At 36.8% G+C, this 12,917-nt stretch overlaps 2 protein-coding genes across 3 annotated transcripts in view; one reads left to right on the top strand and one right to left on the bottom strand.

Annotated features, from left to right (window-relative positions):
* Nucleotides 1–12,917, top strand: part of LOC110828964 (uncharacterized) — a 112,887-nt gene that overhangs the window by 24,243 nt on the left and 75,727 nt on the right. The window lies entirely within an intron of this gene.
* On the bottom strand, nucleotides 5,012–10,648 carry LOC110828968 (uncharacterized). Of its 2 annotated transcripts, none has more exons than XM_087359160.1 (6): nucleotides 10,629–10,648; nucleotides 9,884–9,952; nucleotides 7,799–7,907; nucleotides 7,282–7,367; nucleotides 6,806–6,959; nucleotides 5,012–6,024 (listed from the first exon to the last, which is right to left on the bottom strand). In XM_087359160.1, the coding sequence occupies exons 2-6, from the start codon at nucleotides 9,950–9,952 to the stop codon at nucleotides 5,948–5,950; spliced, it is 495 nt and encodes a 164-aa protein (XP_087215286.1). In that variant the 5' UTR covers nucleotides 10,629–10,648; the 3' UTR covers nucleotides 5,012–5,947. The 2 variants fall into 2 exon arrangements, with proteins under 2 accessions (XP_087215286.1, XP_087215285.1); XM_087359159.1 differs by lacking the exon at nucleotides 10,629–10,648 and adding an exon at nucleotides 10,322–10,446.

The following is a 12,917-nucleotide window of genomic DNA, read 5'->3' as shown; positions in this document are numbered from 1 at the left end:
TTCTTTTATAAATTCTTTCAAATTCTTTAGTGTTTCTTTCAATCATTTACTTACAGGCCGATATGTACATCTAATAACATTTAAGAAAAACAACACCTTCGCCCAAAAATTGAAAAACAAACGTAATGAAACATCACCAAAAACAACTACAGAAATCATAATTGAGTTTTAAGTTCTTAGATATATTTTACACCTGATGATGGTTTTATAAAAACCGAAACATGTTGTGTAAATGTTCCGAAATGTAAATCGATCAATCGATACGAAACATGAATGATATTTTATTATCTTAATTATAAGAAATTTTAAATATTGTGATCAGACGGATTAAAATAAATAATTGTTATAATATTCACAATATGACGCAATTACACTATCTTATGACGTAAGTTTATCGACGTTTCAGGGGTTCTCAATGCCTCCATCATCAGGACGATAATCGCGGTGTTTGGATGATGTACAATAACCAAAATATTAACCATATAGAGTATTAAATATTTTTATATTAGTAATAATTTTAGACCACTTAATCTGTTATTTAAATAAAAAGACGTTCTGGCACAAGAACTGTCTATTGTACCTTTATTAGACCGGCCCTTTGTAAAAATATTATTATTTTTTATTTAGTGTTCTGTCTGACGACAGGTTCATATGAACAGGATCCTTCCATCCTTTTCTCGGACTGGGACCTGTTCATATACGTTCTTGGCAGATGATCCAGAAGTGGTTTGCCATTGCCTTCTTCTGTGTGTAAATGGAGTAATTGTTGGGATGCCACGGAGGAAAACTCCGTGTTGCCTAGACCACGGCCTTGCCCAACACAAGTTATAAATCTGAGCACCACCGGGAATTGAACCCGGGACCCCAGGATTACAAGGCCAGCGTTCTGACCGCTGTTCCTACAGTGGCAATCAGCAGGGGAAAATGCAACTTTTCTTACAAGAACAACAAGCCTTAAATATATAGAATGTCCCAATCATAATACGGGAATATTAACCTTGTCTTCGATCTTCATGTGTTTTTGTTTACTAGGGAATGTAGTGTGCTTTACTCTTCACAGATGGCACCACAAATTTTTCCCAAAATTTAGATATTCAAAATGGCGGAGTATCGATTGTTTCGAGAATTCGTTGAATGAATATAAATATACATATATATATATATACCATCGTTATGTATATATATATTTATATTGTTTTTCATTCTGTAGTATTTCCCTTATTATTTTACTACTAGATTTTTGGTTTAGTCACCGTAGAAGTGAGAAGAAGTTACTTAACCTCACGAGTTATGAATTTTTCCTTTATCATTACGTGGGTACTTTCAGAAACAATGAACACAAAAATAACTCCATGTTATAACTCTAGATACAAAAGAATGTTAGTGAACTGCAATCAAATTATATATACGCCGTAATTTCTTGGGGAAAAAATGTGTTAGTCTTAAAATAAATATTGTGTTTGCCGAAATGATTTTCTTTTCTTTGAGTTTGGACTCTCGTAATGTTTGCAAATAACCCAGTCACTTCGAGGTTTATTAATAGATGGTAAGAGCGCCCAACAATTAAAGCAATCTGAACTGTTTTCCATTGTTACAAGAGGAAATGAATTACTTTGTTTACATCAAAACTCCCGAGGACTTTCATTCGTGAAAACAATTTAAATTCCGTTGAATGTATATTTTCTTTTGATGACGTTTTATAGGTAACCATTGTTGTCGATTTGTTGATATTGGAGCTCCGAAAGGAGCGCTTTGCTTTAGTTATAACAAAAAATGTGATTATCATTTAAATCTCAAGTTTGTTTTGTTTTTAATTTTAAACGTCGATCACTCAATTCCACTGGTTTTTCAACGTCGAATATTAAGGCAATTATTGATGGTACATTAGTAGATGTGTGAAAGGAAGTTGTCATGTTACCCATTTAAGAAATTATCCCAGAAATTTCTTTGCAATATGGAGTATAAACTTGAGAACCTGTTTCAAGATCAGTAACTAAACCCGAGAAGGTTTCGTATAATCGAGAGGATATAACAGTGATTATTAACATATATTATTAATTTATTTCATTAAGTATTTGTAGTTTTCGTTAAATCAAAGAATTGTTGGTATCGATCCACATTTTAGTCAGTTTTCTCCAAATCTCGAAGCAGATTCACTAAATTCTGCATGAGAATGGATGTTAAGTAATCACAGAAAGAATAAATAAGATAGGTTAAGGATCAGACATGAGTCCATTAGTAAGTGAAAGTTTGTGCTGTGTTGACGAGTGGATAACTCGTACTTTTCCTGTCTTGCTGTCGTAAGTAAAGTAGATTAGATATAAAACGAAAATGAAGCGTCGCACGCAATGTCATGAACTGTGAATTCAGAAATAACCAAATGATGACAGACTAGACAAACATGTAAATTAATTTAAATAACTTTTTAACATAGAACAAAACATTACATTAACACTCAAAGAAAAACCAAACATCATAATTAACGTAACTAATGTTAACCTACAATAACGTGTTCTAAACTCATCTAACTTAACCAGGCTACACACAACCTAGCCCGAAATAACCCTTGCACAGTTACCAAAGTTTCATAATTTTCAAAATTCATAATTTTTTCACGATTTCGAAATTTCTAAAACTAGAAATTCATCAATTTTGGCGACAATTTAAAAATTTTAGAAATTTACTGATCTCGAAAAAAATTCCGTAATTTTTAGAAAACCCACGATTTTGAAAATTTCAAAATCCAGAATTAAAAATTATAAATTTCAACATTTAAAAATTCATGTTTAAATACCTATCCTAAACTAAAGTTTCTCAACGAAAACAAAATATACCGAACGTAACGTAACCTAACCTAGGCGGACCTCATTTAACATAGCCTAAACTGATAAGTTCTATCCTGATCCAACCTGAACTCTCCTCCTCCCCAAAAAAATTAACGTAAACGGAAACTTCATCCGATACCCACTTACATTTATACGAAAGACCATTATTATAGTAACCGCAGTATTTAAAAACGCATAACAGTGGTCGCCAGTGGTAACCATTGTAAACAAACAAACTAAGACTTCGATAGTCAACCCTTTGACCACCAGATCGCAGCACCTTAGTGTCCACCTCTCAAATTTTTGAGGTCGTTCAGAATGGCGCAACCTCCACGTCCCAATACGTCCAGTAGTTCTCGAGTATAGTCGACTGAATACACGGAGAGACACGACAAGCCCATAATAAATTTTCCCTGTGCACTTCGAGCAAGGAACGCACAAACACCCACATAATTTTGGTTGGGAAATCTCATTAGATGAACCTAGTCAGGTTTGCGATTATGATGGAAATGAGGCGGTAACTTCACACCTCAACGAAAGAATAAATATCGACCGGCTGGATAACTGTCAGCTTCTTAAAGAAAACCTTGAACCACGGAGAGAGCTGAAATGTAAACGAGGATTTTTTTTTTTGGAATCTTCAGCTCGCCGTTGCTAGAAGCAACCTCTTGTTTCCTGACAGCACAGACGAGATAAATTTAATGGGACTCTGTCGTGGAGATAAGCCAGTGTTGCAACGAAGTGAATTGAGGCTGGTGAAAGTAGTGGCTTGTTGCATAGATCCTAGGGGTCTGGTCCGGTGAGTGTTCGTAACGGCACATCGAGGCAGAACTTCGATCCCGTGTTTCTTCATCATCGCTATACAACGCAAATACCAGGAAGTGTATAAAGTGTTTTCCGACGTGTGTTTTAACCTCGTCCTTATCTTTTTTTTTCTGTTTGATTATTTTACATTGAAAAACAAGCCAACTTCGCATGCGAAGAGTAATATTTGTGGATGGAAAATTTAGAATCGAGAACGACTTTGAAGAAAATTAAGTCTGTTTGACCTTAACGTAAGCCATTTATTCTACCGCGTGTCTTCCTCGTGTACATTTTAATATTAAGCTTTTATCTTCACGTTGGCGTACAATTATTCACCAGTCAAATACTTTCTCGCGGAAATGCACTTTTGTTCCTGCTGTTGAAATTATGTGGCATTCGGAGTACACTGAAACCCCAAAGGCGTTCTTTACGGCACAACATGGCTGTGAAATTCAATGTAATAACGAGTTCAATGGTGGTAAGAAGGATAATAGTGGTAATCATAGGTAATCGATGTAACAACGTGATTAAACTTTCAAAGAACGGATAACATTACTTGTCAGTGGTAACTGTTGAATGTAAACAGATTTCCACTATGTCCACCAGATCGCAGCACCATATTTCCCACCTCAAGAATTTTCTTATCCGTCATTTTGTTATCACAGATCGTAGGAAATTTAAATTAATATTCTAAGGTCGTGGATAATAGCACAACCTTCACGTGAAATTGTATCCAAATCAGTTCAGTTGTTCTTGAGTTGAATGGAATGGGCATACCGACGGACGGACAAAGACAAGCCCATAATGCGTTCTCGCTATGCATTTTGTGCAAAAAAAACCCATAACAATTGGGCACATTAAATTTCATATGTTAACGAACAGATGAAGATTTTTGAAAATTCGATTGCTATCGTATGTGAAGAACGAGTAAATGTGTCGTTAAGTTCGTAGTTTGTTCTTAAAAACAATTTATTTTTATTGGTAAGTGCAAAGAAAGTACAATATAGAAATCAAAATCTTTACATATCTTTGCTTCATTTGGAAAGTTGCCATAGGTTAACAAGCAAGAATGTATTTTGCTTTGTTGGACAGAAGATTATGTGTATAACTTGTGTTGAGCAAGGCCGTGGTCTAGGCAACACGGAGTTTTCCTCCGTGGCATCCCAACAATTACTCCATTCACACACAGAAGAAGGCAATGGCAAACCACTTCTGGATCATCTGCCAAGAACGTATATGAACAGGTCCCAGTCCGAGAAAAGGATGGAAGGATCCTGTTCATATGGACCTGTCGTCAGACAGAACACTAAAAAAAATAGCAGACCATAGATGAGAGGTTAATGGGGTACTTATCATAATAATAATTACTACGAACAATCTAATAAATTCTCATGCGAAGACATACATTTTAATTTGCAGATATATTTTACAGTGGTATTTGCTCCGAACACAAGAATAAATTACCAATATCAATAAAACATTAATTTAAATAAAAAGTTGCATTGTTACATTTTTTTAAAACACCGATGGATTATGGCGGAGGGGGGGGGGGTCATAGAAACTTGAAAGTTGAGGCAGGAACAAAGAAAGATAATAAAAAGTACAATAAAAGTAAAAATACAATAAAAACATGTGCACTGGCCTAGCATCAGGCTCTATTAAGAACTGCTATAGCAGACGAGATAAGTCGTTCTTAGTCTGTAGCTCAATCTCGGTAACCTCCTTGATCATCCGACCCGAGTGTCCGGGTTTAGCGGAGCTGATGCTGCAGTCAGGGAATATTTCGATGCTCCAGGTTTGTGCTGTGTTTGGCCACGGCTCTTTCATGTGGATGTCACAACCGAAACATTTTGCCTAGTCCATGGAATTTAACTCCAAGACACAAGCATCTGCTCCACTAAACTAACTAATTGGACGACTTAGGGATCTCGAAGGTTCATCACCGAATTAACCAAAGTCCTCCACCGGACCCTGTCATGGGCCAACAAAATCCAGTCTATTCAAATTCATGAACTTCGTCACACTTTCAAAGGATTTATTCCTCCTAACTAAATACTAAAATAGATTGTAAATTCGTTCGGAATCGGTGAAATTGGGAATAAATATCACTTAAGCACAGGTGATAAGAGACGCCTCTGAGATCAAGGTGGGTCCTCACAACACGGTCAGATGTGGTGGCCTCCGACTAATCCGTCCATAAAGCCTCCAGCGAACGGAGTGCTTGTTCGGACCCTCTACCACGTCAACGCACACGTTACTCCGGGAAAGCCTTCTCCGGCCAGTAATCTCTTTTGTTTGTCGTACCTTCTATGTCAGCGTCACTCATTTTGGGTTCTCACTGTTCTAATTGCTCTTAAGAATCGCATTGTTCCATGGACGAGAATAACTTGCCCCACTGTAAGAATAATAATAATAATAAACAACGTAATCAGAGATTGAAAATGAAAAGCAGAGAAAAACTAGTAAAGATATGAAGCGTACCTTCGTTATGCACGGTACGTGTCCTCGTCTGCTTAATACTGAACATTTGCTCCCAAAAAAGTAGGTAATTTCTCAAGTTACTCGCTTTTATGGTACCCTGATGTTCAAAAAAAAAAACAGCATTTGGCCCCATCCCAAGCCATATGAAACTATTCAACATTCTCGCATCGTATTTATTTAAACCCTTCACTATCAAACTTAATTCCCTTCGCTACATTCAATTACGTAGTGAATAGCATAATTTATAAATATCTTCATTATTATATATTATTCTTTATAATCCTATTGATTTCTCTCTCTAATGTTCGAGTATTCTCCACAGTAATTTATTCCTGAACTTCCTCCTATTTAACTAGTAAAATTAAAATCATATTACATCTTCGTAAATTAAGAAAGTAGTCTGCAGGGACTTGGATACATTCGAAACAAAAATTGTTACACTTCATCACATTCTAGAGTAGTCTAATTTACTTAATTTATTTAAATTCTTATTAAAAATATACTAATATATTTAGTAGCAATTTTACTTGGTGTATTAGCGTCCTCTGTACTAATGTATTCCTATATATTTTTTTTATTGCCTATCTATGTTTGCTATTATATTTAATATTGTATTCCTCTCTTGTGCTGTATCTGTAATTGGCCTTCTGGCTGTTGATAAATTGACTTGAAAACAAAAGGCGAGAGACACTTACCAATTACGACAGAGAAGATAGTAATGAAACGCGGATACACCACATTCTCCCTGACGACGTCGTCCATTACGGAGTAGAAAAAGGCGCTGATGCAATCGAACAAGAGACTGGCCATTGCGTTCATCAGAGCGGGGTATAACCATTTCGGTTTGTTCTAGTAAACAAACAAGACATGTAGTAAGATTTGTGGTTCTGACGGCTGAGAGTGTGAAGATGGATGTCCTCTGGGTTCTTGCACCCTCATGATTGAGGCAGCAAGCAGCTCTGAAACGTCCGTAAACTTCTACTAAATTCCACGGCCAACAACCCATAATAGATCCATGTTTGTGTTGGGAAATGTCGGATTTGAAGTTTTCAAGGTCAAGTTAGACTGTGATCTGGGCTGTGTAAAATGTGTGAATGTTTCGTATGTGTTTTGAGAGATTTTCAGTTTTTGAATATTGCTTTGACGTGTTCTGAATCCAGGAGGTACTTACCGTTACTATTCCATAGAACATCATTAACGCTGTGATGATATTTGTAACAGCTCCCAAAATACTTGGTTTCACTTCAACAATAATACCTGGAACAAAACATAACTCGATTATAGAATTTACGTAGCAGGATTTTTACGTTAGTAAAACAGAATTTGAATGTGTTTAAGACAGCGTTGCATATATGAACTCACCAGAGCTAAAATGATATGTCAATTCGTACGTCTCATAAAATGAGTCTTTTTCTTAACAACAAATTTAAAGTGTTGAATAATTTGGTGCATTTACTAGAAAATATTATCAACTGTAGTAAGAATATATTTTAATTAATTACAGTGAATAAATGTAAAAACATAACCTACAAAAAAATAAGTTTTACTTTTTTACTTAGAAGCAGTGTGGACTAGCCTTTCAATACGTCGCACGATGCCTTACCCACAGGGGCGAGTGGTTCGTGTTCATGAGCAAAGCAATTACTTCATATTACTCACAGGCCAAAAGACAGTAAACAATCACTTACCTGAATTGACTTCTTCGAGGACATCCCACGTGTCCCGGCTTACAAGCGTACCATTGGAGAGAATAGCCCATTGACTGTCTCCAGTACTCATCAGAAAGACCGACGTAACCTGCATATCACGAAAACGTACACATATAGAAACAAACGACTGATACATCGCGAATAAATCGTGTAGAATGTTGAAGGGTTTCCGACGTTTCGGTAGAAATTGATGTTACCATCTCTGAGATAAATGTTCTACAGAGGAGATGGCAGTCGGCGGTCAGTAGGAGATGGAGGCGCGAATGGACAGGCGGTCACTTCCGGAAACCGCCTCCAGCCGAAAGGCATTCACCACGTGTCATCTGCAGTGTTTGTTGAAACGTCGGGAAACCTTCGGCATTCTAAGATGGTTATCTCCGAAAAAAAGAAGTTTATTCTATCGACAAAATATATCGGAATTTGTGAGTCGATATATGGGCCTAAACGACATTCGGATTCAATACGGTCCATAACGGCCTCTTAATTAGATCTTTTTTTTTTCAAAATGCAATTAGCAAAACAATAATATTTTGTACAGTTCGGGTAATAACATTTTTAATTGCGATATTATTTTCAATTCTTAATTACTGAAAAATAATATTATCGATTTCCTGGCTAATTTAGTATATGTGAATAATCTTTCTGGTATAAGGCTTCAAAAATATTTCCATTAAACGACATTTTCGTCGTCACGTGTTAAATTTTCCTTGTAAGTTGATGTGGATATTTCGTCAATGGTTAATATTCGTGGACCGCGTAACACTAGACAAATTACAGATGTTCTATAACCGAATACCACGGGACTTCAGGGAATCTTGACAAAGTTACTTTAATTTTATTTATTTTATTTGTAGTGTTCTGTCTGACGAAAGGTCCATATGAACAGGATCCTTCCATCCTTTTCTCCGACTGGGATCTGTTCATATACGTTCTTGGCAGATGATCCAGAAGTGGTTTGCCATTGCCTTCTTCTGTGTGTGAATGGAGTAATTGTTGGGATGCCACGGAGAAAAACTCCGTGTTGCCTAGACCACGGCCTTGCCCAACACAAGTTATAAATTCGGGCACCGCCGGGAATCGAACCCGAGACACCAGGATTACAAGGCCAGCGTTCTAACCGCTAGACCACCTCATCTTATTATTATTTAGTGTTCTGTCTGACGACAGGTCCACATGAACAGGATCCTTCCATCCTTCTCTCAGACTGGGACCTGTTCATATACGTTCTTGGCAGATGATCCAGAAGTGGTTTGCCATTGCCTTCTTCTGTGTGTGAATGGAGTAATTGTTGGGATGCCACGGAGGAAAACTCCGTGTTGCCTAGACCACGGCTTTGCCCAACACAAGTTATAAATTCGGGCACCGCCGGGAATCGAACCCGAGACCCCAGGATTACAAGGCCACAGAATATCTCTGAGGATTACGTTCATAAGCCATCTATGCTAAAGCAAATGCAAAGTTATCCCAGTTTTAAAGCTCTGGACCTTAAAAAATATGGTTGAGGTCTGTCTCCACGATTTCGGTGTATTAGATGGTGGTGAGTGGTAAGTTAAATTCTCAGGCTACTCCATATCTGTCTCTCGTCGGGTAAGAAGACGTTCGATGCGCCCCTGAGCCAGTGTGGACGACAAATGAAACATGACGAAGGAATATTTTGCTTTGCAATACGCACGCATTTGGCTCCGTTGGGATTTTGAGTCTTCCCTAGCAAGACACTAGCTTCTAACCGTCGGGTCCCGGGTTCACTTCCGAGTGACAAAGTGAGATTCGTGGAATGAAATGGTTTCTTAGGTTTATCCCTACCAATCAACATCCCGCCATTATTCCACGTTTATGTATTAACGCCCGACCAGGTGTGCGATGACCCTGGACCAATCAGCACATCATCACACTCTCGGTTCTAAGTTAGATACTTCATCGCTGACCAGAAACTTCGCTGGCCTTGGAGTAAAGTCAATTTCGTCTTTAATTCAAACAAAGGTTCGACGCAATCAGAGACAGACCCGAAACTTGTTATAAGTTCCCTACGTATGAAAATGTATATCAAATGTAATAAACACTTACAAGTTTCGCGATGCATAACAAAATTGCCATCAGCCTGTAGACAGTTTTTGCTGTTATAATCGATGCCATCTGAAACAAAAGTAGTATTACATTAATATGTCACGTATTTATTCATTATAGAGACAATTTCTCAGCTGTTAGCAGAGAGCGTTTTGTTATACGTTCAATTGTCTTCATTTTATATCATATAACCTTTACTTGTGAGGTCCCCTAAGAAGGCTGTACGCTGTAATACGAAGAATCGGATCTCCGAATGGACACAAATATTCAAATATTTTTAATAACTTTACATTGAAGTACGTTGTTTTTTTTCGTTTATTATCGATGGATAACTAACACGTAAATTATGTAGGCTACCTTACTGACGTCCCTTATAAAATAAATTATTCCGATATTTATCTAGATAAATATAAGTTTTAAAGACGTGAATTTACTCACCGTTTTAATCTTTCCAGTGCACGTTTTTATCCACACACAAGTTAATGTTAGTCTAATATCCGTGGCAACGAGAGTTGTTGACATTCAACATTCGGTGCATTCGGTAATTAATTGTTGTTGTTAATTCAGATACTTAGCAACGAAAATAACAAACTGAAATTCTGTTTACGATTAAATAAAGAATCTTTTTAGCCTGCCAGATTTTACTGTTATAAATGTAAAATGATTTAGAAATAGTTATTCTGTAAATGAGTCGTAAAGTAAACAGAATTTTGTTTTAAATGTGAGTGGAAAATTATAAACTAACCTGGTCATTGAATCACGTAAATTTCAAAAGAAATGTCGCCCCATCAGATATTTTCAGGAATAAAACTTTGAAGAAACAGATTAAATTTGACAAATTTTTGGTATTGATTATGTCAAGCTGTACCGAACGACTTGAGTGACTCCAGGTATTAGAGGACCCATAAAAATCAAAATGCGAGTTACTGGGATGGGCCCTATGAACACACACACAATTTCCTGTTTACACATGTAGCCAGGCTTTTTAAATTAAACTCACACGTTAATTTACGATTATACCACTGATTTTTTATAAGCTTCTTTGAGCATAATATTCATTAGATGGTAAAGTTGCGTCATATTGTGATATAATAAATATATATTATTTAAATCTTGTCCGTCTAATCACAATAAATTCTTATTAAATATTAAAATATTACAATAATTAACATTTAAAATATTTAAAATATTAAATGATGTTCTTTATCGAAATATTCTATTTACATTAGACCATCACTTTTTACACGACATGTTTCAGTTCCTAAAAGAACTATCTTCAGGTGTATATAATTATATATATAATATATATATAAAATTCATGTTTACATTCCTCAAAGACGTAACATATGTCATGTAACCAGTCTCACGTCGATGTACGTTGTTTTTTTCGTTTATTATCGATGGATAACTAACACGTAAATTATGTAGGCTACCGTACTGACGTCCCTTATAAAATAAATTATTCCGATATTTATCTAGATAAATATAAGTTTTAAAGACGTGAATTTACTCACCGTTTTAATCTTTCCAGTGCACGTTTTTATCCACACACAAGTTAATGTTAGTCTAATATCCGTGGCAACGAGAGTTGTTGACATTCAACATTTGGTGCATTCGGTAATTAATTGTTGTTGTTGTTATAAACATGTGGTATAGTTCAGAGACCGCCACGGTGGTCTAGCGTTTAGAACGCTGGACTTGTAATCCTGGGGTCTCGGGTTCGATTCCCGGCGGTGCCCGAATTTATAACTTGTGTTGGGCAAGGCCGTGGTCTAGGCAACACGGAGTTTTCCTCCGTGGCATCCCAACAATTACTCCATTCACACACAGAAGAAGGCAATGGCAAACCACTTCTGGATCATCTGCCAAGAACGTATATGAACAGGTCCCCAAAACCCCTTCGGGGGGGGGTTGGTTGCGTTTTAAAATCTTGAGTAAGACACTAAACTAACCCCCCCGAATGCCGGGGGTTAAAACACTTGAACAACCCCCCTTCTGAGGGGGTTCAAGTGTTTGGTTGCGTTCTGGAGAAGTGATAATGCGACTGGCTTGATATTTTTTAATTTCTTTGTTGTGAAGCGTTATATTTGTTTACTCGGCATTGTTGTGTTCCACAACAATGCCGTGTAAACAAATATCTGTTGACATTGTTGATGACGTCATTTTTTGATGACAACGAGGAATCACAAATTTTTATAGTAAAAAAAGAAAGACTGCATTTATTACGCACTTTCAGCTGAACTCCTATTAAAGTGCCTCTCTCTAGTGTCCAAATAATTTTGATTTGTTCAGTTTCTTGCCTTCTTCCGTGTGAGGAGACGAGGAACTAAACTGAATGAGGCGAAATCAGTGTTATTTGGTTTTGCAGTAAAACTGAAATTTTTGGAATCCATCTTGCACCGCTAATCCTTAAGGCCATTTCAAATCAATCTCCTTTCTGAAACCGAGCATCTACGGTGGTATATAATGATTCTGTGCCCTGCAAAATGTATTTACCATAAAAGAAACAGTGTCTTTACACAGGCTGATTGACGAATTTTATTTATTTATTTAGTGTTCTGTCTGACGACAGGTCCATATGAACAGGATCCTTCCATCCTTTTCTCGGACTGGGACCTGTTCATATACGTTCTTGGCAGATGATCCAGAAGTGGTTTGCCATTGCCTTCTTCTGTGTGTGAATGGAGTAATTGTTGGGATGCCACGGAGAAACCGGGGAAGCCCCCGGATTGACGAATAGGGACTTTTAAAGAATCTGGGGGGGTACAGACATGTAGATATTCAACAATATGTATACGTACCTTAATAATAATCAGGATATAATATTTATCCAGATCAAAGTAGAATAAAAATATAAGTTTTGACTTTTTGTTTGCTGAATGAGAAAACATAGTAGTTCCAACAATCAAATGTGATGTATATTAAATAGGAAACATGTAAAGGATTATTGAGGGGGGGGTAAGAAACTGAATCAAGGAAATAGTATGAAGGAGAGAGATAAGAATGGCCGGCAGTTATGGCGTACGATAACGCG

This window comes from Zootermopsis nevadensis, unplaced genomic scaffold, assembly GCF_977971745.1.
Source record: "Zootermopsis nevadensis isolate Lab colony 2312 unplaced genomic scaffold, Znev_1.0 Znev_ptg000030l, whole genome shotgun sequence".
NCBI lineage: Eukaryota > Metazoa > Arthropoda > Insecta > Blattodea > Termopsidae > Zootermopsis > Zootermopsis nevadensis.
The sequence above is the reverse complement of the archived record's forward strand: the minus strand, read 5'-3'. Positions and strand labels throughout refer to the sequence as shown.